General features: G+C 40.1%; 1 protein-coding gene across 14 annotated transcripts in view; it reads left to right on the top strand.

Moving 5' to 3' along the window:
• Positions 1–27,914, top strand: part of SYNRG (synergin gamma) — an 82,406-nt gene that overhangs the window by 12,254 nt on the left and 42,238 nt on the right. For 5 of the 14 annotated variants that reach the window (XM_066262790.1, XM_066262789.1, XM_066262787.1 and 2 more), the window contains exons 3-12: positions 1,230–1,351; positions 6,364–6,494; positions 7,139–7,244; positions 7,750–7,861; positions 11,207–11,413; positions 12,392–12,625; positions 13,956–14,033; positions 18,591–18,787; positions 19,383–19,631; positions 22,114–22,247. In XM_066262790.1, the coding sequence (XP_066118887.1) occupies positions 1,230–1,351; positions 6,364–6,494; positions 7,139–7,244; positions 7,750–7,861; positions 11,207–11,413; positions 12,392–12,625; positions 13,956–14,033; positions 18,591–18,787; positions 19,383–19,631; positions 22,114–22,247 (1,570 nt within the window). The remainder of the gene's footprint in view (positions 1–1,229; positions 1,352–6,363; positions 6,495–7,138; positions 7,245–7,749; positions 7,862–11,206; positions 11,414–12,391; positions 12,626–13,955; positions 14,034–18,590; positions 18,788–19,382; positions 19,632–22,113; positions 22,248–27,914) is intronic. The other 9 variants (XM_066262798.1, XM_066262799.1, XM_066262797.1 and 6 more) reach the window with 6 other exon arrangements.

The raw sequence follows: 27,914 nt of genomic DNA, 5'->3' as shown, positions 1-27,914 counted from the left end.
AAAAGCTATTCCTGTAAGGAAAGACAAGAGGAATGTCATTTCTTCAAGCATATTAGATATTAAAAGTTTTATAGATCAGAAACTGAGGCACAGAATTTAAACAAGTTGTTCAAGGTCTCAAAGCTAGTGACAGTTCTAGTTGGCATACAAACTTCATGCTCTAACTACTATGGCATTAGTTATATGCTGCTGCATAAAAAATTAACCCAAGCCTGACCTGTAGTGGCGCAGTGGATAAAGGCGTCGACCTGGAATGCTGAGGTCGCTGGTTTGGGACCCTGGGCTTGCCTGGTCAAGGCACATATGGGAATTGAGGCTTCCTGTTCCTCCCCCTTCTCTCTCTCCCCTCTCTCTCTAAAAATGAATAAATAAAACATCTAAAAAAGAAATTAACCCAAGACTTTAAAAAATAAACATTTTATTATTTTACATTGTTTTTGTGGGCCAGGTGTATGGGAGTGGTTTCAGTGGGTGGTTTTGGTACAGGGCTGAAGTGATTGCAGTAAAGATGTTAACTAGGGCTGTAGTCTCCTAAAGGTTTAATGGGTCTGGGAGATCTGTTTCTAAAATGGCTTGCTCACAAAAATGGCAAATCTATGTCACCTTTTGCCAAGAGGTTTCAGTTCCTGAATATGAGAAGCATCAATATTTCATTGCAGCTCTTTTGTCTCCTTAGTTGTTCATTGGTTGTTTTCTCATATGTGCCTTGACCAGGGGGATGTGGATTCTCTGTGGGACTGCTTGAGTATTCTCAAGATGTAGCAGTGGCTTTCCTTAGAGGAGGTGAGCCAAGAGACCAAGGAGGAAGCTGCAGGTTTTGTGAACAAACTTATCATTTCCACAACATACTGGTTGTTTTCGTGCTCAGTCCTGTTCATTGTGGGAGGGAATGGCAAGGTTCTGAATACCAAGAGGCAGAGGTCACTGGGAGCCACCTTGAAGGCCAAGCGAAACAATTAGGTCATACTATTAATTTTTTAAATATGTATAAAAATTCTGTAAAGCAAGTATTATCTTCCTTTCTCAGATGAAGCTTTATAACTTGCCCAAGATACATCGCTAAGTAAACAATGGAGTTGGAATTCACACTTAAGTTTGTCTCACTCCAGAGCCTGCACTTTTCCTACTAACTTGCCACCTCCCAAGTAACATAGTCCTTTAGGTACTTATGGTTGTAAGAAAATTAAGTGTAGAATACCTTGACTTTAGTGATACTTTTGTGTTTTTAGCAGGTCTGATGCCGATGCAGCAACAAGGTTTTCCTATGGTCTCTGTCATGCAGCCTAATATGCAAGGCATGATCGGAGTGAATTACAGCTCTCAAATGCCCCAAGGACCTATTGCTATGCAGGTACTTGTCTCCGTAGCTGACTGTTTACAGTTATTTTTTATTATGTATCTACATACTAAGACTTTAATGTTATAATTAGAAGTAAGTGTAGAAGTAATGTTATAATTAGAAGTAAGCCATCTATATGTTAGATGGCTTCCTTCACAACAAAACAAAGATATGTTTATAAGAGAAAGAAAAAATAAAAGATAGCTCATTTAAGGAAAATCTGGTGACTTCTGTATGACTGCTGGCTTAGAAGGATTTTAGAATGCTATCTTGAAAACCTCAGGAACCTGATGCCATGAAGTAGCTTTGATAGAAGTAGCAGCACTGTTTTCATGGAACGATCTGTGTCATTGTTTGGAAGGCTCAGAGCCTTCTTTATATTAAATTATCTCATCTAAATACTGTAACAACTTTGTAAAGAGGTAGTATCTCTATTTTTCTGAGGAGGAAACTGAGGATGCTCATAGAATATAGTCAGCCAGAATGTGAACCTAAGTCTTCAATATGGTTGTACTTAACCTTATTATACATCAGATTCTCTGAAGATCACTAGGGAGCCAATAGGTTAAAGCAGTGGAATGACACAATTAGATCTGTATTTTAAAAAGATCATTCTTACTGCTGATTGGAGAAAGACTGGAGGCAGAAGAGCAATAAATTAGGGTAGTAGCAGAGGGAGGGAGACATGGATGTCTTTGAGAATGATTTAGGAAATGAAATCTATAGAACTTGCTGGCTGTATGTTGAAAATAAAGGAGAAGACAATATCAAATTGATACCTTATTTTCTGCATGAGCAACTAACTGGGGGTGTCATTTATTGATAAAAGAGACACTGGAGTAGATGCTTTGCTGCTACATATTATTTACTTTGGAAAACCCATGAAACTTCATTCAGCTGGGGCTGTCCAGAGGTAATTTAATAAGCTGAACTCTGGTCATTGTTCACTCGGGGTTGAAAATTATAGAGTTGAGGGTCATCCACTCATAGAAGGGAGTTGATGCTATTGGGGTGAATTGGAACATTCAAGAACACTATAGATGGAAAAAGTAGTCCAGGATAGAGCCTTGAAGATTTCAACATTGAAATATAAGAGAGTAAGACATGTACCACATGATTTCACTTATATATAGACTAAAGAACAAAATAAACAACATTGAAACAGACTCATAGATGCAGTGAACAGACATATGGTCGCCAGAGGGAAGGGATTGGGGGGCTGGGTGAGAAAGATGAAGGGATTGAGAAGTACAAATTGGTGGTTGTAAAATGGTCATGAGGATGTGAAGTACAGCGTATCATTTGTAATACATATCCATATTCTTTATCCTGCGACCCTTGCCTAGGACATCCCAGACTCCTGGCATAGGGGAAAGATGGCCAAACCCTGTGGTATCTTCAAAGCTTTCTCCCTAAGGTAGCATTTTCAATCACTCCTGCTCATCAAAGTAATGTGGTCAAAATGAACATCAGTAGGGAAATATACCAGGAGGAGCGCATACCCAACACAGTCCTCTTAGAGTAATGGCAGCAAATAACCGGAAACAGTTTACCATAGAATCCAGTATGGGGTTTTATTTGTTTTTATTTTTTAAACAGGAGAAAAATTAGTGTTTTAATGCATGAGGAATCCACATGAACATGAAAATCCCAAAGACAGTGAGGCAACTTGGGTGTATAAGACACTTTGGACAAAGAAGAAAGGGGAAAGTGGGATATTAGATTTTAGAAGTGAGGATGGCTGATTTATAAGTGAGGGAGAGTAACATGGCAGGAAAATTCTTGGTAGGCAACTTAGAAACAATGGGACTCAGGGTATCTAGGTAACAGGAACCTTCCTGGAATTTGGTTGTGTTTTGTTTTTTGTTCGTTGGTTTGTTTAAGTAAGAGGATGGGAAATAGTGAGATAGACTCTTGCATGCACCCCAGCTGGAATCCACCCAGAAACCCCTGTTTTGGGCCAATACTCAAAACAACTGAGCTATTTTTAGCTCTTGAGGCCAACACTCAGACCAGAGGAGCTATCCTCAGTGCCTGGGGCCAATGCTTGATCCAATCGAGCCATTGGCTGCAAGAGAGGAAGAGAGAAAGATAAAGGGAGAGAAGCAGATTGTCACTTCTCTTATGTGCCCTGAGCGGGGATTGAACCCAGAATGTCCATACGCCAGGCCAGTGCTCTTATCTACTTAGCTAGCTGTCCAGGGCCTATAATATGTGTTTAAGATTTAATAACCTTACTACTGAATCTAAATAACAACTGATATAATTTTTGTCATTGACTTTTAACATTAAACATTGTTCTATGACTTACATTATTATCTGAAAAATATTTTAAAGGGTTTCAAACAACCAAAAATAGTAAGTATCTCTAACATCTTAACATGCAAAACACAATATAAAAAAGTAAACTATCATATTTTATATTCTCCAAATGATTTCCCTGGGCATCAGGAGCTTAGAATTAAGGGTTCTAGAATAAAGAAACCATAATATTTTTCTTTAACTTTTAATCTTGCTGACAGGCATTAGACTGCTTGGGAGCTGCTTAAAGGAGAATTTCATTCAAATCTTATTTTCTTCCCAAACTCTGTAGCCCCAATCAACCACAGACATAAATGAGGAAAACCCATTATTATTTAGTCATCCCTTAACTCTTTGAAGAGTATGTTTTCAGATAAAAATCAAAGATGAAAATTAGTCTTATCACATAGCCCTCCACTCTGTAAACTCAAAAAAACACTCCAGCCTGACCTGTGGTGGTGCAGTGGATAAAGTGTCGACCTGGAAATGCTGAGGTCGCCGGTTCGAAACCCTGGGCTTGCCTGGTCAAGGCACATATGGGAGGTGATGCTTCCAGCTCCTCCCCCCTGTCTCTCTCTCCTCTCTCTCCTTTCTCTCTCTCTCTCCTCTCTAAAATGAATAAACAACAACAACAACAAAAAAAAACACTCCAGAAGATTTATGGTAAATATTAAAATTATTATCCTCAAATACTTCAAGCTTGTAGGTAAGAATAGAATATATGTATAACAAACAAGTGTGAGCCAGTTGCACAGGGATGAGTTTCCCTGTAGATCATACCAAGGAAGCAAGAGATAAAGGAGTTTAGGAATTTACAAGGGCATTTAATTAATTATTATTATATTTTTAGTGGAAGAGACAGAGACAGAGAGAGGGACAGATAGGGACAGACAGACAGGAAGGGAGAGAGATGAGAAGCATCAATTCTTTGTTGCGGTACCTTAGTTGTTCATTAATTGCTTTCTCATGTGTCTTGATTGGTAGGCTCCTACCAAGCCAGTGACCCCTTGCTCAAGCCAGCCACCTTGGGCTTCAAGCCAGCAATCTTTGGGGTCAAGCCAGCAACTACGGGGTCTTGTCTATGATTCCACGCTCAAGCCAGTGACCTTGGGGAATTGAACCTGACTTCTCTGCATACCAGGCTGACATTCTATCCATATCCACTGCGCCACTGAGTGGTCAGGCTACAGGAGCATTTAATATTTAATCCTGGAATCTAAGCTGAGCAAGATGAGAAGTGAGGACATGATGAGGATGATGGATAACGGGAAAAGTGAGATGGGAGGTATTAATGAGATAAGAGAATTGCTGGAGTACACGAGCTGGAAGGATAGGAGGTGGTGGTCACGTGTTGGGATGCCTAAAATTAAGACTTTGGAGATGATGATGTTACTGGGGCTGACGATCAAGGGTATGACCATGGCGTAGGAAGCTCGAATGGATGTTGGACATGATTGTTGTGAGGCAGTCAGAGACTTGAAAGGCTACAATATTAGATGAGTTGTCTGTGTGATTACTGACATCACAGTGTCACTAAGTGCAATTTAGGAGTAGAATGGAAGATAACAAGATTCTGAGAGTTTCAGTTGAAGAATGAGATAGTTGAGGGTCAGTAGATGACATAAGTAAGGTAGGATAGTAAGTGATGCAGTCTGATGGCAAGAAATTAGCAGATGGTGTTTTATTGAATTGTACACTTGAAACCTGTACAATTCAAGAACCAATGTCATCTCAATAAATTTAATTAACAATTGTCATGTTTAAAATTTGGACTAATTAATGAGATAAGAGAATTGCTGGAGTACACGAGCTGGAAGGATAGGAGGTGGTGGTCAAGTGTTGGGATGCCTAAAATTAAGACTTTGGAGATGATGATGTTACTGGGGCTGACGATCAAGGGTATGACCATGGCATACCCTTGATACTTGATTTAGAAAAATAAAAAGCATTCAAAAAATAAAATTGGGAACAAAAGTTTATATCCCCCAAAACAAACAAGCATACAAACAAATAAATAACATGCATTCAGACTTCTGAAGGAAGAAAGAGGAGAAAGGGTTTATAAGAAGCAAGGAGGAATATTCCCCATCTATAGGAAATGTGAAAGAGAAGCAGCAGCCTCCAAATGAAGGCTTCCAGGGGCAGCCAGGTTTTCAATTAGAAAGCTGTTTTAAAAAGGAGGTTCAAGAGTAGAATTTTCACTCAGTAAAAATTAACCTTCCATCATCATTATTACTGATATTTATTATTGATTAGTAATATTTAATTTTATGTAAAAGTTTGGATATCAGGCCTGTGATGATAAACATCAAAATACTCATCATTCATACATATTGGAAAGCCATGTTTAATCTCATTTGTGGAATAACTACTATGTAAGAGGTTCTTACCTATTGCTGGAAATAAAGACTTGTAAGATACGATACCTCTTCTCAAAGAGTATGGATTAATGAGTTCACCAGAATATAACTTGTGCGTGTGCTTCCGTACACACACCCTCAGGCTGTTAGTGGTCATCTCTAGGACAGTGAAAAAAATGAAGGGCCTGAGATATTTAGGGGAGCTTTAAATTTTTAGCTTATGTTCTTTGAATTTTGTATTAAAATGCATTATATAGTTCATTAATAAAAATATTAAGAAAGAGTTTATGGAAGTTACAATTTTTCTTTGTAATAATTAAAAGGAGGAGAAATTGTGTTTGAGCCTTTGTTCTTTTCTTCTAGGCAGGGATTCCAATGGGACCAATGCCAGCAGCAGGACTGCCTTACCTGGGACAAGCGCCATTCCTGGGGATGCGTCCTCCAGGCCCACAGTACACTCCAGACATGCAGAAGCAGTTTGCCGAAGAGCAGCAGTAAGGGAACTCAGGATTCAAGGATAAAAACACATGATATAGCAATTATTTTAAACATTTCAAATGGTCTGTAATGCAGATTTGAAGCTGAAACAGTCATGTTACCTTTAAAACTTTAAAAATACTTTTATTATAAGTTTAAAGCCATAGGGGACCTTAGAGATTCTCTAATTGAATGCTCTGATTTTACATTGAGGGAAAAGTGAGGTCCAGAGAAATGAAGCAACTTGTGAGTCCAGGTTTCACAGTTACTAGCAAAGCCTGGACCCAAATGCAGGTCTCCTGAGCCCTAGACAATTGCTCTTTCTGCCACATGATGTGCTTTCCCAAGTAGAAGTTTCTTTTTTATATATGCAGAGCAAAAAATGTTTTTATTTTGTCTAATTCCTTATCTGTTTTTTGAGATTGTTTTTGAATGCAAAAGATCGTGTCCATCCCTTGCAACGAAAATTTATGTCTCTAATTTTTCTTAGACTCATATATTTTGAAATTAATATGGTGGGAAAAATAGATATAATTAGTAGAGAAGTAGTTTTTTAGTTCTAGAAAGATAAGACAATACTGCTGAAATTGTTAGTAGAAATATGAATATAACAGTTGATAATGCCTGAAGTTGGTTCTTTATTATAATATTTTTCCTTCAGAAAACGATTTGAACAGCAGCAAAAGCTCTTAGAAGAAGAAAGAAAAAGGCGCCAGTTTGAAGAGCAGAAGCAAAAGCTCAGACTTCTGAGTAGTGTGAAACCCAAGGTAATATGTTCCACCAGCCCCCCCACACACACACCCTGCGTATGCCTCTCCTCCTTCATCCAGTGGATTTTATCACTTAGATAGCAGCCCAAGCTGAGGCTGTGGTTGATGCATTTTAGTTTTATCAAAGTCCAGAAAGGAAGGAATTTTCTTCTTCTGTAACGACATTGTATTGTTGAGGGGAGTGAAATGTCAGCCAGTTTTCTTAACTATTTTTCCTGCCATTAGAGTGTTTGTAGTTTTTTCTAGAGAAGCGTTCATACAGAATAACAGCTGTATCCTAAGATATTTAAAAATAGGCCTTTTAATATTCTGTAGAGTATCCTTTTATGCCTTTGTTTTATATACTTACCAGTGTTTTTCTGACTTGGAGAATTCTCTATCAGAAGTATGTGGTAAAAATATTGGAAACAGACTAATATTTGTACTTTACTTTTAATTAGGGAGGATTTAGGATGAAATAAGAGATAAGTAAAAAAAATAATGCATACATTTATTCTCTTAGACAGGAGAGAAGAGTAGAGATGATGCTTTGGAAGCCATAAAAGGAAACTTAGATGGGTTTTCCAGAGATGCTAAGATGCACCCTACTCCAGTATCACACCCTAAGAAACCAGGTATTTTAATTTTAAAGCTTTATTTTTTTGGAAGGTGATTTATAGTCCCTGTGTATCTAATTGACCATTATATGTGTGCGAAGAGCCAATGCTGAACTCTTCTTTCAAGCTAAGTACAGATTTGGATGTCTTAAAATTTACAGTGGGCTGATCTGGATAACTGTCTTGGAAGGAAAAAAACCCCCTTTGTTTTCTAGTAAATGTCAGTATGACAACTTCACTTATAAATCTTCTGTGTATGTGGGTATGTTAACATTAGTAAAATCCACTCATTCAAAACAAACATGATAAAGGAGTTTGTCATTTTATTCTCATTGTTTTAAAATAATTTTGTTTTTATGAACTAGTTTATATTTTATTCAAAGGATTAAACTTTGAAATTTTTAAAATGCCCCCTTTAAAAAAGTCATAGGTTTAATAATGCTTCTTATGAAATTTTAGTTTCTTCAATATGTTTCTTTGTAGGGTTTTTTTAATTATCAGATAAGCAAAAATGGTACCTATTTAGAGCAGGGTAAAGGGATGGTTTTGCTTTATTTGCATGTATTTTGAACATTTAGCAGTGGAAATGAGTCTTGTCTATATAACTGTTACCATATCCTTTTTTTAAATTTGACCTTTTCTTCTCAACTACTTTCAAGAATAATTGAATAGTTTTCATAAATTGTTCAGCCAATCAAGTACTATTATAGTATACTGGTAAACTTTATCTTCATTAACTTTTTAAAATTTTATTTAGAAAATTAAATTTAAAGGGGTAACATTGCCTTACCAGGCGATGGTGCAGTGAATAGAGTGTCGGGCTGGTACACGGAAGACCCAGGTTCGAGACCCCAAGGTCGCCAGCTTGAGCGTGGGCTCATCTGGTTTGAGCAAGGCTCACCAGCTTGAGCCCAAGGTTGCTGGCTTGAACAAGGGGTCACTCTGTCTACTGTAGCCCCCTGGTCAAGGCACATATGAGAAAGCAATCAATGAACAACTAAGGAACCACAGCAAAGAAATGATGTTTCTCATCTCTCTCTCTCCCTTCCTGTCTGTCTGTCCCTAGCTGTCTCTGTCTCTGTCACAAAATAAATAAATAAATAAATAAATAGGTAACATTAATCAATAAGAGTATATAGGTTTCAGGTAATCATTTCTATAGCATTTGAACTGTTGATTATGTTGTGTTCCCATCACCCAAAGTCAAATAATTTTCCGTCACTGTATATTTGTCCCTCCTTACTCCTTAACCCCAACCCCTCCCCCAAATTGTATCTTAAATTTTTGTATTATAGTACCTATTATAGGTGGTGTCAGGAGGGAATAATCTAATTTTGTCATAGTAACCAGTTTTTTATGCTGAGACAGCTTTGATTCTGCCCTATTAGTTTCACTTGTTAGATTATATATTCAAAATATCATTCCAAAATTATGCCCCAACGTAAAGATATATATACCAATTCAAAAAGAATATATATTAGCAATCAGATTGAGTTCAGAAAGGAAAAACATATCTAAAAATAGAAATTATTGGCTGAATAAGCTAGTCAAGAAGTAATTTAAGAATAGACATTGCAGTGCTAAAATTGGACCTAACATGGAACTTAGAAAAAGAGAAGGTAGCAGGGAGGAATGGTCATTTTTAGGTTAAACACTGTTCTACCATATCGAATTCCATTTTTGGACAACCTGGTGTCATTTAACAACTTCATTGAGAAATAATAAATTGGTGTTTTGATATTCAAATAATATCTTGAGTTCAGTCAACATGTATGCAGCCAGTGTTTTTTAGTTAACTGCTTTATGCTTAGCCAGAAAAAGATTTTTCTGTAGCAAGCCCAAGGAATTTTCAGAGCTTCTCCACTTAGAATCTTACTTAGGCCTAAAGTGTATAAAAAGAGTTTTCAGCCTTTTTACCACCAGAGGCATCTTTTAACTTTCCCCTATAGACTGTTTATCTGAAAATATTGAGTATACAAACTGTATTGACCATATAATTTTTCTAGTTCTTATTAATCATATATAGAGCTATGAGTGTTTATACACCAAAATATATACCACATAGAATTAACATAATTCCAGTCAAGTGCAAAGAAACATTGGTTTAGCTTTTACAGCCTTATTGCTAATAAATAGTCAGGTTTATTAAAAAATATAATAGCTCTCCGTTTTCTGTTACCACTGTTTTCCATGAGTACACTCTGAGAACCTAAATTACAAACTTAAATCTATACACTCAGTAACCATTATTTGGAGGGTTGGAATTCATTATGGCATGACTTTTTTCCTTTTTCAACAAAATTAAGACAGTTTTGTTTACTCATTTTACATCTTTTTTATAACTTGCCATACTTCCAGGTTTTATTTCACAGACCCTAAAGAGAAATGTTCAAAAGAGAAGCATGTTATGTTCCCATTTTTCTGATGAGACCCTTTTTAAAACTAGACTGCCCCATTTACTGACATAGATTTCAGTAAATGTTAAAGCAATCATAGTTAAAAATGTGGCAATTATAGTATTGTTAATGAGCTTCATGTTAAATGTAGTCTGTGTTAGAGAAGTTTATTACTTAAGTGAATCTCACATTTAACACTAACAAGCCACAGCAATGTTTATATTCCTTAGAGTCAAAGTAAATATAGTCATCAATTAAGGTTTACTTTTTTAAATTAACTATTGCCTTGTTTGACTCAGCACTTTATGGTGTCCCAACTTTGAAGTTTTTCACAAGAAAACATCACCTTTGCAATGTGTTTAATGTTCTTACTGTCTTTTGTAATTTTCATTTCTCACATAACTTGACTGAAATGTGAACTATGCAAAGTGTATGGATTAGACATGATATATAAAAATTATAACTATGTGTCCTACATTTTTTCTTACTGGCATAATGAAATTTAATGATCAGAGTCTGTATCTGTCCATCATGTCTTCAGCAGCATTTGGTAGGTTTTCTTCTGGTATATATTAGTTTGAAAGAATGTAATCCAGAAAAATGGATCACTTGAGTTTCAGAAGTAATCACTCTGATGTAAATTACTAGTGGTCTTGGGAAGAAGTTAGTACTAACTTAATAAAAGAAGGAAAGAAATTTTGAGTTTTATATTTTCCTGTTTTCAAACCAAATGCAAAATAGCTATAAAACCTCTTTTTAAAAAGACAAAAACATTCTGTATATATAGACATCAAAGTGTTTTTGCATTCATTGTATAATTCCATTGGACTTTGGCTACACGTTATTTCTTGTTCATCCACACTATTCATGTTTCAGTATATTCTTTTGGAATTGTACTGCATCTTAATTTCTTTCTCCCTGTTGATGTTCATTTCTGTGTGTTTCATTACCATTTTCCATTTTGCAGATTATCCCACATCATCTCATTCTAAAACTGTCTCTCCATCACCTGCCTTTCTTGATGAAGAAGAATTCAGTGACTTTATGAAGGGGCCTGTTGAAGTTCCCCCATGTGGGCCTTCTTCCACTTGCCAGCCTTTTCAGTCTTTCCATCCCACCGCCCCACTTGACCAGTTGCACACACAGAAGGCTGGAGCACAGCCTCTCCCTCCAGGTCAGATTCTAGTGTCTTCTGCCTTACATGGTGTCCCTGGACAAATTCTTTATTGCCCTACTGTTTCAGCCTCATACAGCGTATAGAGAGCAGGTAACTCCTAGATGTTAATGCAAGTATTCTTAAGATAATCTGGGGTTTATTTATTGCTCTTATAAGTTGAATAATACAATGATGTTGGCAAAGAAACATGTGCCTGAATATATGAATACTATTGAAATTCACCAAAATAAAAATCTAGATGTTAAATTCTGGGCTCACTTTCCAGAAAAGTGATTTAAAACTTTTGTTCCTAAATTTAGCACTATTTAAACCACCTTAACCTTGTAAAAACAAACCAATTTCTTCAGAGGATTACTCCTGTTTGGGAAAATCACTAATATTATTTTCTTGAGAGTGGTGAGCCAGGGAAAGCTGCTTTAGAAAATGCTCTCTCTAGTTCAGATTGTTCATTTACTATCAGTCTGTCCTCGGCCAAATCTTTAAACCCTTCTGTACCTCAGTATTACCGCTGGTGAAACAATGGGGTTGGGGCAGTTACACACCAGGTCTTGAGACACAGAGTGATGCTGAGAAGGATCTTAGCTGATATATACTTAGTCCAAGCTTCCTCAGTTGACAGGGTTAGAAACAAACCCAGAGATGATATTATTATTGGCCAGGGATCTTTCACTAGTTAGTGGAAATGTCTGTATCTCGTTAGGTCACCAGATTTCTAAGATAGTACTCCTTCCACTATTCATTCACCTTGCTGTCTCATAGAATTCTTGAGAGTTAAAGTAGGTAATGATATTTAAGTTCTTTAAAATCTCTAAGTTTCTCAAGTCCTATACAAATGTGTAGTGGTTGAATTATTTCAAAATTTACATTATATGTGGCCCAGGGTCTTCCTTTGAGAATCTGGGGGTGGAAATGGATGATTGAAAAAATTAGAAATTTCCATTTATATACAAATAACCCTTCATGCTGTTTGTTTAGGCCCTTCTTTGGAGGAGAAGCTCCTAGTATCTTGTGAAATAAGTACATCTGAGCAGAAACAAATTAAATTAAACACTTCTGAAGTTGGGCACAGAGCCCAAGGCCCGGGTTCCTGTAAGAACTATCCCAGTTTAACGGCCAGTGTCAGGGGTGCTGTAGATGGACGTGTAAGTGTTACCACTACTGCAGAGGCAGAAAAGACTCCAGACCAAAACCTGCCCATTGAAGAGAGTGGTGAGCTCACGGACTATTCAGCAAAATGTTTAACCAAATGCTGCTCAAATGCTAACACCTTAGGCATTAATCTTAAAATGAATGCTGCTTGATTTTGCTAATCGAAATTTTGCTTAAAATATATTTAATGCATTCCTTTCTCAAATTAATCCCTATGATTTTGCTCTGAATTCTTTTCACTATACTGTTACTCCTTTTTAAAAATTTTTGGTAGTTTTTAAAATCAGAATCATTCCTGAAATTTATTTTATATAAACTCTTTTCCGTTCTTGCACTTTGTGTTCTTCCATAAAGGTGGAGAGGTTAAAATTTAACTGGAAAGTCACTAATGAGAATATAGTTTTCCTTCTCTGAAGTAAATTAGACACTGTTCCCTAAAAGATCGAATTTTTTAAAACTCAGCTTGCAGCAATGAGTTAGAATGTGGGCAGCCTAGGAGGTAAACTTTTGTAGGGCATTTTACTGGAAAAAAAACAACAGAAATCCTATACATCTAGGGCAGCAGTGTCATATTCAGGTAAAAAAAAAAATCAGACTTTGTAAAGAAACATTAAAAGCTGCACGTAAAGCTTGAACCACTACATTTTTTTACATATATAATTTTTTTTTTTTTTTTAGTATTTTTTTCCGAAGCTGGAAACGGGGAGAGACAGACAGACTCCTGCATGTGCCCGACCGGGATCCACCCGGCACGCCCACCAGGGACGCTCTGCCCACCATGGGGTGATGCTCTGCCCCTCCGGGGCGTCGCTCTGTTGCAACCAGAGCCACTCTAGCGCCTGGGGCAGAGGCTAAGGAGCCATCCCCAGTGCCCGGGCCATCTTTGCTCCAATGGAGCCTTGGCTGCGGGAGGGGAAGAGAGAGACAGAGAGGAAGGAGAGGGGGAGGGGGGGAGAAGCAGATGGGTGCTTCCCCTGTGTGCCCTGGCCGGGAATCGAACCCGGACCTCTGCACGCCAGGCCGACGCTCTACCACTGAGCCAACCGGCCAGGGCCATATATAATTTTTAAACCACTGTTTCTCGTGTTTTTGTTTTCCCTTTAATTTGTGACACATGTGAAATAGTGCAAGCCTCATATGATTCAGAATATCGATTTGGTACATCTTCGGGTTTCACTTCTTTTTAATAGACTCTTTAGGACATAGTTGATGAGTTGTTTAGAAACCAAATGTTTTAGTTGTATTGGTCACTTTTTGTGTGTATTTCCAGCCTGTGCTTTGTTTAAAAAAAAACCCACAACAACACAAAAACCACATAACTCAGTGTGATGCCCCCATCTTCTACATGGACCGTTATGTACATTAGCTAATGTTCCTTATCTTATTCTAGGTATGGGTGTATTTCCCTCGCAGGATCCTGTTCAGCCCAGAATGCCTCCCTGGATTTGTAATGAGAGTTTGATTCCAGGTAATAAAAGCTTCTTTGTCCAGGATTCCTATGTGGATATTTTGCTTGAAAGCTTGTAAATGTAGTTGTAAGTAGTTATTGTGTGGTTATAACATATGCAGAAGGAATTGTTTTTTCTTATCTTTTTTTTTCTTCTGAAAGAGGATAGAAAATTAAATAGATCTTGTGTTTTCTAAGGCTGCCTCATATGAGAAATGTTTTGCTTTAATGTTTTATTGACCACCATATACTTTTATTTCTAAAAACTTTTCTTAGGGGGCTGGGGGCTGAGCTTGGCTGGGAAGCACGCGGGGGTGAGGGGCGGCTGCTCGGGAAGCACGCAGGGGCTCGGGGCTGAGCTCCGCTCGGGAAGCACGTGGGGGCTCGGGGCTGAGCTTGCTCGGGAAGCACATGGGGGTGAGGGGCTGAGCTTGCTCGGGAAGCACATGGGGGTGAGGGGCTGAGCTGGGCTTGGGAACCACGCAGGTGGAAAGGAGGCTGCTGGGGAAGCCCCCCGGGGAGAGGGGGTGAGGGGCGGCTGCTCGGGAAGCACCCGTGTCTGGGGGGAGGGGGACTGCTCGGGAAGCACGAGGGGGTGAGGGGCGGCTGCTCAGCAAGCACCTGTGTCTGGGGCGGGGGGCGGCGATTGCTCGGGAAGCACGAGGGGGTGAGGGGCGGCTGCTCAGCAAGCACCTGTGTCTGGGGGGGGCGGCGATTGCTCGGGAAGCACGAGGGGGTGAGGGGGTGAGGGGCGGCTGCTCAGGAAGCACGAGGGGGTGAGGGGGTGAGGGGGTGAGGGGCGGCTGCTCTGGAAGCACCCGTGTCTGGGGGGGGGCGACTGCTCGGGAAGCACGAGGGGGTGAGGGGGTGAGGGGCGGCTGCTCGGGAAGCACGAGGGGGTGAGGGGGTGAGGGGGTGAGGGGCGGCTGCTCTGGAAGCACCCGTGTCTGGGGGGGGGCGACTGCTCGGGAAGCACGAGGGGGTGAGGGGAGGTGGTGAGGGGCGGCTGCTCGGCAAGCATCCGTGTCTGGGTGGGGGGAGAGGGGGGCGACTGCTCGGGAAGCACGAGGGGGTGAGGGGCGACTGCTCGGGAAGCACAAGGGGGTGAGGGGGTGAGGGGGTGAGGGGTGGCTGCTCGGGAAGCACCCAAGTCTGGGGGGGGGCGACTGCTCGGGAAGCACAAGGGGGTGAGGGGGTGAGGGGTGGCTGCTCGGGAAGCACCCATGTCTGGGGGGGGGCGACTGCTCGGGAAGCACGAGGGGGTGAGGGGGTGAGGGGGTGAGGGGTGGCTGCTCGGGAAGCACCCAAGTCTGGGGGGGGCGACTGCTCGGGAAGCACGAGGGGGTGCGGGGGTGAGGTGGTGAGGGGCGGCTGCTCGGCAAGCATCCGTGTCTGGGGGGGGGGGGGGAGGGGGGCGACTGCTCGGGAAGCACGAGGGGGTGAGGGGGTGAGGGGGTGAGGGGCGGCTGCTCTGGAAGCACCCGTGTAAAAAAAAACGAAAAGAAAAACTTTTCTTATTAGATTTACCATACTTCAAAAAACATTATATTTATTTTATAGATTAATAACTTGTCAAGAGTGGTACTGATATGTGTGATACACTTTTCTGAACTTTTGGTGATTAATTTATATTTTAAAAAATATTCCCAAGGCCCTGGCAGGTTGGCTCAGTGGTAGAGCATAGGCCCGGTGTGTGGGTGTCCGGGGTTCAATTCCTGGCCAGGGCGCACAGGAGAAGCGCCCATCTGCTTCTCTACCCTTCTCCCTCCCCTTTCTCTCTCTCTCTCTTATCTTAGAGCAAAGTTGTCCCAGGCGCTGACGACAGCTGTATGACTTCCACCTCAGGTGCTAGAATGGCTCTAGTTGCAAGAGAACAAGGGCCCGAGATGGGCAGAGCATCGCCCCCTAGTGGGCATGCCGGATGGGTCCCTGTTGGGCGCATGCAGGAGTCTGTCTCTCTGCTTCCCCACTTCTCATTTAAGAAAAATACCAAAAAAAAATTTTTTAAATATATATATATTTTCCCATAACTTTTTTTTGTCATGTGGTAGTATATGAAGTAAAAGACCAAGTGGTATGTTTTTCTACACCAGAAGATGATGTTTACTTTTTCCTTTAAGTACGTTTTTACTGTGAGCCAAAAAAATTTACTGAAGTACACATTTTGTGATAGTATTCAGTTGATACAAAAAAAAGTCTGGCCTGACCAGGCAGTGGTGCAGTGGATAGAGCGTCAGACTGGTATGCAGAGGACCCAGGTTTGAAACTCCAAGGTCGCCGGGTTGAGTGTGGACTAAGGTGCCACAATGAAGAATTGATGCTTCTCATCTCTCTCCCTATCTGTCTATCCCTGTCACTCTCTCTGCTTCTCTCTGCCTCTGTCTCTCTCTCTCTCTCTCTCACACACACACACACACACACACAAAATAAAATGTCTATTTAAGTCATGGTTGATGTGCAGAGAATAATGACTATTACAGCCAGACTATGTTAATCTTTTTTTCTTTATTAACTTTTTTTTTCTTTTCGGGAGACTATGTTAATCTTAATAAATTGTAACATAGTATATTTGCTGTATATTGCTAACCCCTTCTAGTTGTGGCACTTTAATTGTTCATTGATTGCTTCTCATATGTGCCTTGACAGGGGCTCCTGCCAAGCCAGTGACCTCTTGCTCAAGCCAGCAACCTTGGGGTTTCAAACCTGGGACCTTAACGTCCCAGGTCCATGCTCTACCCACTCACTGTACCACATGTCAGACTGCTAACCTCTTGAAAACTAAAGTTAACTTTCACTAGACTTTAGTTTTCTAGACTGATTATAGACTAAAGTTGTTACGCACTTGACTAAATAAAACTCATGCAAAATCTCTATAACTGAACTACTTTTTGGAGGAAACCAGTAATGTCTACTGTATGTCATAATCTCATAATCACAAATCAAAAGGCTGATTTCCCAAACCAATGTGGGACTTCTGTTGTACATAAAAATAGTAGTTTTTCTTCCACATGCCCATTAGAGAGTTTGCATCTTTTCTTCTTCCTCTCTGTCATCAATCCAGACAAACAAATAAAATTTGGATCTTTGTATATTTTGAAGTTCTATTCATTTTCTGCCAGCTTGTTTTTCTTTCTTTGTTCTTCCAAACATGCATGCACACATAATTTCCTAGCCAAAATTTGTGTTGTCATGGTCAGGCTATTAACCTACAACCCATATGTAAATTATAGATGCAATTTGTATGTGTGTGTGTGTGTGAGAGAGAGAGAGAGAGAGAGGGACAAACAAGAAGGGAAAGAGATGAGAAGCATCAGTTCATAGTTATAGCACCTTAATTATTCATTGATTGCTTTCTCATATGTACCTTGATGGGATGAGGGGGGCTCCAACCAAGCCAGTGACCCTTTGCGCAAGCCAGTGACCTTGGGCTCAAGCCAGAGACCATGGGGTCATGTCTATGATCCCATGCTCAAGTCAGCAACCTCGCTCTCAAACTGGTGAGCCTGCGCTCAAGCCAGATGAGCCCAGGCTCAAGCTGGTGACTTCAAGGTTTTGAACCTGGGTACTCAACATCCCAAGCTGACACTTTATCTACTGTGCCATTGCCTGGTCAGACAGATATAAAATTTTTGCTTTAACATATTTTTCTATCTACCTTAGCCCTACCCAGTCTTACCTACTTTCAACCCCCAAAACTCCTCTACTAAGATTGCCAGATTTGGCAAATAAGCATATAAAAAATCTAGTTAAATTTGAATTTTAAATAAATAGCAAAAATTATTTAGTATATGTATGTCCCATGCAGTATTGTTATCCTGTATTTTATGGCAACCCTATATCTACCAGTCTTTTACTTTGTTTTTCGGAAACCCCGTTTTATTGTGAAGACTCCAATAATCCCTTTTTTTCTGCTTCCTTGCCTTACTTCAAACTGTATTTTTCTCTGAAGGCTTTATTTCCATAGCACCTTACCCAGTGATCTCTTCTCTAACAGCTTCTAATTCACTGGGGCAGGAAATTGGTGTATTATTATGATTCTTGCTTCCCACTACTGTTTTTTAAATTATTCCATCATCATTACAACTTCTCTTTTAAAGTCCAAAGCGTCTGCCTGCCCCACCTCCATCTTACTATTGTTACCAACTTCTGCCAAACAATAAAACTTTCTCTCGCCTGACCTGTGGTGGCACAGTGGATAAAGCATCGACCTGAAATGCTGAAGTTGATGGTGTGAAACCCTGGGCTTGCCTGGTCAAGGCACATATGAGAGTTGATGTTCCCTGCTCCTCCCCTCCTACTCTCTCTCTCATCTCACTAAAATAAATAAATAAAATAAAAGTAAAAAAACCCACAACTTTTCCTTTACATTAGTGTCAAATCTTCATCTTTAGGAACTACCTCTAGCCTCTCTTCTAAGCACCAGACTTCAGTTTTCTTCACAGCAGTTCAAACCCTGCTATGACGTTAGTTCTATTAAAGCTGTTTGATTCAAGATTATTCTTGTATAAGCGATGACAACAAAAAAGATCAATCAATTGTAACATATTTACATTTGTAATCTGATCTTTCCTTTAATAGATGCCTATAAGAAAATATTAGAAACCACAATGACTCCAACTGGAATAGATACTGCGAAACTTTATCCCATTCTGATGTCATCTGGACTTCCCAGGGAAACTCTTGGACAGATATGGGCCTTAGCTAATCGAACTACACCTGGAAAACTTACTAAAGAAGAACTGTATACTGTTCTCGCCATGATAGCAATAACACAGGTAGACATTGTTTCTCAAGTTAATATGAATTGGAAGAATATGAATCCTTTGTGATTACAACCTCATAGAATTTCTTGTACATTAAAATTTAGATTATTATCAAGATATGGTACTTCAAAATGTATAGTTGATGTGAAGCACATACTAGCAAAATACGCTTCTGTTTAAAGACTGTTTAATATTCTAACATCCTCTGACCTGACTATATCCATTGTGAACTTAAAAGTCTGAAATAAAGTTACTCTGTTCTTTGAAGTCCTTATTTAAAATCCCTTAAAGTATTCTTTATTTTCTCTTATATTACAAAATCATTTGTAATATATGTAATCATGATTTGGCTAATATAAATTAACCAAATTTATCAGAGAGTAAAAATGTCAGAATTGATATGTGTTGGCCATTACTTTGCTAAATAAATATTAGTTTTGCATTAACCTTGTAACTTATTTTCTTGTATAAGATTCATGAGTTTTGGGAGAGTTCAGAGTGGAAATATTCCAAGGCTACAGATTTTACATTTTGGTTTGTCTTTGCCAGATTTTAAATTATATGTGGTTTGCAAACCCTTAAAATGTTTCCATTTTCCTCCTGTTAGAGGGGTGTTCCTGCCATGAGTCCTGATGTTTTAAACCAGTTCCCAGCAGCTCCCGTTCCAACTTTAAGTGGATTTCCTATGACTTTGCCTACTGCGGTGAGTCAGCCGACTGGGATGCCTTCAGGCCCCGCAGGCTCCATGTCCCTCAACCTCGGACAGCCAGTCATGAGCATTAACCTGGTTGGACCAGTGGGGGGAGCAGCAGCCCAGGCTTCCAGTGGCTTCATGTCAACCTACCCTGCAAATCAGGTAAATGGAGAAACTATATAGTCCAAATAATCCTGGAAAACGAATCTGGGTAAATTTTTTCCAGAGATGCAGAAAAGATTGCTAGATTATAATGGACTCTGGAGGTGAAAATTAAAAGTATTAAAATAACACAAAATTTAATTTTTCATCATTTAAAAAACATGAAGCAATTTGTTAAGTCTTAAGATACTTGAATTTTGGCTAAAAGTTTATAGTTTGTCATAAGTTAATCAAATTCTTAGGCTGTATCTTTTGAGGAAGCTGTTAAACCTGAAATTACAATGCTTCAATTTATTTTTTATTTCTCAGATTAGCAAAAGATTTTTAAATTTTTTAAAATTTTTAATTATTGATTTTAAGTAGAGAAGGGGTAAGGTGAGAGAGATCTGTTCCTGTATGTGCTCTGACTGAGAATCAAACTAGCAACCTCTCTGCTTCGGATCAGTGCTCTAACCAACGGAGCTATCTGGCCAGGGCAGCAACAAATTTATTTTATTTATTTATTTATTTATTTTTTCTGAAGCTGGAAACAGGGAGAGACAGACAGACTCCCGCATGCGCCCGACCGGGATTCACCCGGCACGCCCACCAGGGGCGATGCTCTGCCCACCAGGGGGCGATGCTCTGCCCATCCTGGGTGTTGCCATGTTGCGACCAGAGCCACTCTAGCGCCTGAGGCAGAGGCCACAGAGCCATCCCCAGCGCCCGGGCCATCTTTGCTCCAATGGAACCTTGGCTGCGGGAGGGGAAGAGAGAGTCAGAGAGGAAAGCGCGGCGGAGGGGTGGAGAAGCAAATGGGCGCTTCTCCTGTGTGCCCTGGCCGGGAATCGAACCCGGGTCCTCCGCACGCTAGGCCGACACTCTACCGCTGAGCCAACTGGCCAGGGCCAACAAATTTTAAAACCATAATATTTAGTGTCAGTGAAGATGTAGGGAAAAGGGCTTATTGGTACAGCCTTTTTGGAATGTGGGTTAAGCAATAGCTATCAAAACTCTAAATGTCTGTATCTTCTGACCTAGAAGTCACACTATTAGGAATCTATTCCACAGAAATAGTAAATCAAATTAGCAAAGATAGAAAAGAATATTTGTTGTAGCATTGTTAGCATAAAAAAATTAAAAAAGCTAAATGTCCATCAGGTAAAGAAAGGTTATATAAATTTTGGTTCATCCATACAGTGCTAAACTGTTTGATCATTAAAATGAATGAGATAGATCTATCTATACTGCTTTGAATAGCTGTCTATGTCATATAATTACACTTTGAAAAGTGAAGAACAATGTAATCTCATTTGTTTTTTTTTAAGTGAGAGGAGGGGAGACAGGCAGACTCCCTCCCACATGCGCCCAACTGAGAGTCACCCAGTGACCCCCACCTGGGGCCAATGCTCTGCTCATCTAGGGTCCATGCTTGCAACCGAATTATTTTTAGTGCCTGAAGTAGAGGCGCTATACTCAGCTCCTGGGGCCAATGCACTTGAATCAGTTGAGCCATGGCTGCAGAAGGGGGAGAGAGAAAGAGAGAGAAGGAGGGGAGGAGAATCAGGTGGTTGCTTCTCTTGTGTGCTCTGACCGAGAATCGAACCTGGGACTTCCACACACCGGGTCAACACTCTACCAGTGAGCCAAGCAGCCAGGGCCCCATTTTTCTATAAAACAAATGAACTGTTAACAGTGCTCACTTCTAGAGCATGGGATTCAAAATCATTGTGCACTGTTCTAGAGTGTGGGATTAAGAGTCAGTATTCCCTGTTAACTTTATGCAAGCTTATATTATAACAAGCTTAATATCACTTTGTAAATTTACAAACGTAAAAAAATTTTTTTTACAGATATATATTAAATGAGAGGCAGGGAGGCAGAGAGACAGACTCCCCCATCTGCCCTGACCAGGATCCACCCAGCAAGCCCCCTACAGGGCGATGCTCTGCCCATCTTGGGCCACTGCTTCTTTGCTTGGCAACCAAGCTATTTCAGTGCCTGAGGCAGGCCATGGAGCCATTCTCAGTGCCCGAGGCCAAACTGCTTGAACCATTCGAGCCATGGCTGTGGGAGGGGATTAGAGAGAAGGGGATGAGGAAGGAAGAAGCAGATGGTTACTTCTCCTCTGTGCCCTGACTGGGAATCGAACCCAGGACTTACACACACCTGGCCAACACTCTAATGCTGAGCCAAGAACTGTTTTTTAAAGATGATAGATTCTTGGTAATCTATTAAATGATTTAGCTATTTAAAAATTGTACAGTTTAGCCCTTTAAACTAGTTTTTTGCCATTTGTACATGAGAGTATCTAAAAATATAAGACAGGATTTCTGCCTTCATTAAGCACTTGAGCTAATGTTTTATCTAAAGGGTGTTCTAAAATTAGGTAGTTGTACCTAAATGTACAGATATAAAAGGTAGTCTTTGAGATTGACAATTGGAAATTTGTTAAATACTATTTTAACAATTTGATGCTATTTAAATGTTCCGTTAAATCTAGGTGGTAAAACCAGAAGATGACGACTTTCAAGATTTTCAAGATGCTTCTAAGTCAGGATCCCTTGATGATTCATTCAGTGATTTCCAAGAGTTGCCTGCTTCTTCCAAAACAACAAATTCCCAGCATGGAAACAGGTACAAAAGAGCTGACTACATTTAACATTGTATTCAATAATTGAGAAAGAGTCATGCACAATGAGAAGCCTAAGAGTAAGTAAGAGAATTAAAGACTATTCTCATGGTTTTCCTGATTAATTCCTGTTTATTCATCGTTTTACTCTTCAGATTTTTTCTATATTGTCCACATTAAGCTTCCACTCCTAGCATTTCCCCCTGGTATACACCTCCAGTCGATATTTTATTTGCCTATGCTACACCTGATTTATTATAACTGAGTGTACCTGTGCAGTGATGACTTTGTGTTCTTATATTAGATCTGGGCCTTCAACTGTTGAAAAGATTTTTAGGCTAAAGGATGTAATTTTATATTTTTGCAGTAAATGTACTTCCACAGAAGTTAAAATTCAGAAGACTAAATTATGATTATTCACATTTTTCTTACATTCAGGTTGAGATCAGTGGCTTATAAGCCTTCAGATTTCTCTTTGTTTGTATATAGACAGTTGCACAAACATTTCTCTAATGTTTTATGTACTAGTTTACCTTTTAGGTACAGTAACTGATTCAGTATGTTCTCAGCACCTTTCCAGTGTTTAAATTAAAAAAGTATTTAGATAGTTCTTCTGCATAGTGGAACCTAACAGAGTTTGATTAAGCAATAGGAATTTTTTCAGGTTTTTGGAACTTGTTTTTGCCAGGATACATATTCCATTTCTCTTACATTCCTATTTGTTTGACTCCGTCTATCTTTTCCATTTTAAATAACTGATTATCTCTTAGTCAGCACTTATTGCATATACACTATAACAAGAACTAAGAGATAGGCATTATAGAGAATTACAAATTAGAGAAAGAATTATTCTGAGTTTAAGAATATATCAAACACATGGGCCCTGGCCGGTTGGCTCAGCGGTAGAGTGTCGGCCTGGCGTGCAGGAGTCCCGGGTTTGATTCCGGGCCAGGGCACATAGGAGAGGCGCCCATCTGCTTTTCCACCCCACCCCCTCTCCTTCCTCTCTGTCTCTCTCTTCCCCTCCCGCAGCTGAGGCTCCATTGGAGCAAAGATGGCCCGGGCGCTGGGGATGGCTCTGTGGCCTCTGCCTCAGGCGCTAGAACGGCTCTGAATGCAACAGAGCGATGCCCCAGAGGGGTAGAACATCGCCCCCTGGTGGGTGTGCCGGGTGGATCCTGGTCGGGCGCATGCAGGAGTCTATCTGACTGCCTCCCCGTTTCCAGCTTCGGAAAAATGGGGGAAAAAAAAAAAGAATATATCAAACACATGTAAATGGAACACAGAACATATGAGGGGTGTCACTTTAAAGTACTGGATTTCCAAGCCCACTATGCCAGGATATATATTATTGCCTGACAATCACAGAATAATATTTCTTTCTCATATCTCTTTTTTTGAACAAAATGTTCTGCTATCTAGAACATACCTGAATGGCTCAAGGTTTCTTAAATCACCTGCATAAAATTCATTGTTTTCCTGCTTAAAGCTAAATAAAAATTTGTTAATACATTATTTTCTGCCTTGGTGAATTATGTTACCATATCCACTTGCCAAATCAGAATCCTGTTATATATTTTAGCTTCCTCCTCTCTCCTTTACCACCTTCAATTATCAGCTCTGTTTGCCATGTGTGATCTTGCTCCTGCCTCCTGTCTCAACTACTGCCATTTCCCTACAGCTTGTACTGCAGCCATGCCAAGGTGACTTCAAACTCGCCATGCTTTTTCAAGCTTCTGGCCTTTTACATTCCATTTTCTTCAACCTAAAATTTTTTCTGTAATTAATTCTAGTTCCATTTCAATAATCAGTTTAATGTAAGAAGTTTATACTAACCCCTTTATCAGTCCCCATTTCCAAGGAGTTAGTGGCCCCTCTTTCTCCATTGTCAAGGCACCTTATGAATATCTGTGCCCCAGTTATAATTACTGGGTTACCTGATGTTTTCCCTCAGTAGGCTGTAAGTACCTAAAGACAGTTCTTCATGACTATATATATAGTACTTAACCCATGATATGTAATTAATAAAGGGTTTGTTGGATGATTATATCGTAGTATGAAAATCATGGCCCTGGCCGGTTTGCTCAGTGGTAGAGCGTCGGCCTGGCGTGCGGAAGTCTCGGGTTCGATTCCCGGCCAGGGCACACAGGGGAAGCACCCATCTGCTTCTCCACCCCTCCCCCTCTCCTTCCTCTCTGTCTCTCTCTTCCCCTCCTGCAGCGAGGCTCCATTGGAGCAAAGATGGCCCGGGCGCTGGGGATGGCTCCTTGGCCTCTGCCCCAGGCGCTAGAGTGGCTCTGGTCGCAACAGAGCGATGCCCCAGGGGGGCAGAGCGTCGCCCCTGGTGGGCGTGCCGGGTGGATCCCAGTCGGGCGCATGCGGGAGTCTGTCTGACTGTCTCTCCCCGTTTCCAGCTTCAGAAAAATACAAAAAAAAAAAAAAAAAAGAAAATCATAAAGTGAAGTTATCAAATTGGTAGTTCATTCCTCTGGGGGGAAAACAGTTCTTTTAGTAGTTGAAATTAAATTTGGAGTATAGAGCCTGACCTATGGGGGCACAGTGGATAAAGCATTGACCTAGAATGCTGAGGTCACTGCTGGTTGGAAACCCCAGGGTTGCCTGGTCAAGGAATATATGAGAAGCAACTACTACAAGTTGATGCTTCCCACTCCTCTCCCCACCACCTTTCTCCTTTTCCTTTCTCTAAAATTAATCAGTAATAATAATTAAACAAAATTGGATATAGATAGTTTGAAGAGGGTGGTGGCCAGACATGAGATGTGTGGAGTTTTAGCAATTTTGTGTGGCATCATCTTCACATCATACACCCATTCTTACTCAAATTTTATTTGACTACTTTCATACTTTGCTTGCATGAAAACATTTTGCTCAGTTCTAAGAATCCATGGTCATTGTTTATTCATTTAGAAACATTTACATAGCATCTGCTATATGCCAGATAGTGAGGTGAGCACTAAAAATACAGAAGCAGAAAACACAGTTCCTGCTCTCAAAAAGCTTAGTTTTATCTGAGTATATTATCTGATAAAACTCCTAGAATTGGTTTTAAATGTGTATATTTGTATATATAATGAATTCCTTGGTTTATCAGTATTACATACTGGTTTTTTTTTTAAGGGTATTTGTTAAATCATGATATGACTAGCTAACTTTGTGAGATCACTTTGGTTGGTATTTTAAGCAAAAAGTGGGCATTATTTGTCATAATATGAAAAGGAAAGTTTTAAAGTAGTGTGGAGTGGAGAGTTAGGCTGGGAGAAAAAGGTATTAGCAATTTTGTGTGGCATCATCTTCACATCATAGACCCATTCTTACTCAATTTTTATTTGACTACTTTCATACTTAATGTTTGACTACTTAATGTTTAAGGCAGCATCAAAAGTGGGATGTCTTATGATCTGTAACATAATCTGTAAAGCATGTTAAAACTAAGGAGTGGAATGATGAATGTGACTGTTGCTACTGTGTGTGGGATAAATTCAGCTGCCATGATAATCCTGTTGTGAGATAGTGAGAGGTACTCTGGGTTTAGAGTTATAGATACTGAAAAGTAGATCCAAGATGGTGGCAGGTTAGGTGAATGTTACACTTACCTCCTCCCAGGACCAAATTGGAATTACAACTAAATTATAGAACAGTCATCCTGAATACTCAACTATACCTGGCTGAATACCTAACTCGCTGAAGAGAAGTCTTATAACCAAGGATATACAGAAGAAGCCACATCAAGACAGGTTGAAAGAGTAGAGGCATGAAAAGGGCTGGTTCCACTCCTTCAGTGCAGCTGAGGTTTCAGAGGGGTATCTCAGCTGTGGGCGTTCCCCCTGAGAAACATGGGGTCTAAACCCCAAGCAGAGCTCCCCAGCCCAGAGCACCAGAGACAGGAAGAGGCACCCATATAACATCTGGCTGTGAAAAGCAGCAGGGTTTCTGTCCACTAGGGAGAGAGAGAAGTCCAGTAGAGACACAGGCACACTCTTAAAGCACCAACACACAAAATTTAATTGATAGCCACGCACCTGGGCTCTGGCGAAGAGAGGGCATAGTGAACTAGAGTTGCATGAGAAGAGTCTTGGGTTTGTGGCTCTGGTCAAAAGAGGAAAAGTTTACATCTTGACTTGAACAACATTTCATAAATAGATTTTTATCTGCACTATTCCATCTCTGCATTCTGACCCCATTTTAGGGAATAATTTTTAGTAAGATGGACATAATTTACTTTAAAATATTGGGTATACTTATTTGGAGCAGTTCACTTTTATGGGAAAGGGGAAGAAAGTGCATAGTTTAAAAAATTAAATGGTGCCTGACCAAGTGGTGGCACAGTGGCTAGAGCATCAAACTGGGATGCAGAGAACCCAGGTTTGAAACCCCAAGATCACTGGCTTGAGCATGAATTTATCCAGCTTGAATGTGGGCTCACCAGCTTGAGTATGGGATTGCTGGCTTAAGCATGGGATCTTAGACATAACCCCATGGTCACTGGCTTGAGCCCAAAGGTTGCTGGCTTGAAGTTCAAGGTTGCTGGCTTAAGCATGGGGTCACTTGCTCTGCTGTCACTCCCCAATCAAGGCACATATGATGTGCCCAAGCAGTCAGTGAACAACTAAGGTGCTACAATGAAGAATTGATGCTTCTCATCTGTCTCCTTCCTGTCCGATTGTCCCTGTCTGTCCATCTCTCTCTCTCTCTCTCTCTCTCTCTCTGTTTCTGTCACACACACAGAAAAATTAAATGGTAATAAATATCCTATCGCCTGACCAGGCAGTGGTGCAGTGGAAAGAATGTAGGTCTAGAATGCAGAGGACCTAGGTTTGAAACCCTGAGGTCACCAGCTTGAGCATGGGCTCACCAGCTAGAGTGCGGGGTTGCTGGCTTGAGCATGGAATCATTAACATGACTCCATGGTCGCTGGCTTGAGCCCAAGGTTGCTGACTTGAGCAAGGGATCACTGGCTCAGCTTGAGCCCCACTGTTCAAGGCACATATGAGAAAGCAGTCACTGAACAAGTAAGGAGCCACAACAAAGAATTGATGCTTCTCATCTCTCTCCCTTCCTGTCTGTCCCTGTCTGTCCCTCTCTCTGCTTCTGTCTCTCACTTGCTAAAATATATATAAATAGATATAGATATATACATGTGTGTGTGTGAGTGTATGTGTATGATCCTATCAATAATCACTTTAAATGTAAATAACTTAAATGCTCCAATCAGATATCATAGGATAGTTGAATGGATAAGAAAACAAGACCAATAGATAAGCTGTCTACCAGAGACCCACCTCAGAATGAAAGATACACACAGACTAAAAGTAAAGGAATGGAAAAATATATTTTATGCAAATGGAAGGGGGAAAAAAGAGCTGGGGTAATAATACTTATATCTGACAACATAGACTACAAAACAACACTTATAGTAAAAGACAAAGAAGAGCATTACTACTATAAGGATAAAGGGAGCAATCCAACAAGAAGTTATAAGCCATGTAAACATTTCTGCACCCAACATCTAAACACCTAAATATGTAAAGCAAATCTTGATGGACTTAAGTTATATATATATATATATATTTACAGTACTACAGTTATAGTAGGGTATTTTAACACTCCACACTCCATTGACATCAATGGATAGATCTTCCAGACAGAAAGTC

The sequence above is a fragment of the Saccopteryx bilineata genome, chromosome 2 (assembly GCF_036850765.1).
Source record: "Saccopteryx bilineata isolate mSacBil1 chromosome 2, mSacBil1_pri_phased_curated, whole genome shotgun sequence".
NCBI lineage: Eukaryota > Metazoa > Chordata > Mammalia > Chiroptera > Emballonuridae > Saccopteryx > Saccopteryx bilineata.
The sequence above is the reverse complement of the archived record's forward strand: the minus strand, read 5'-3'. Positions and strand labels throughout refer to the sequence as shown.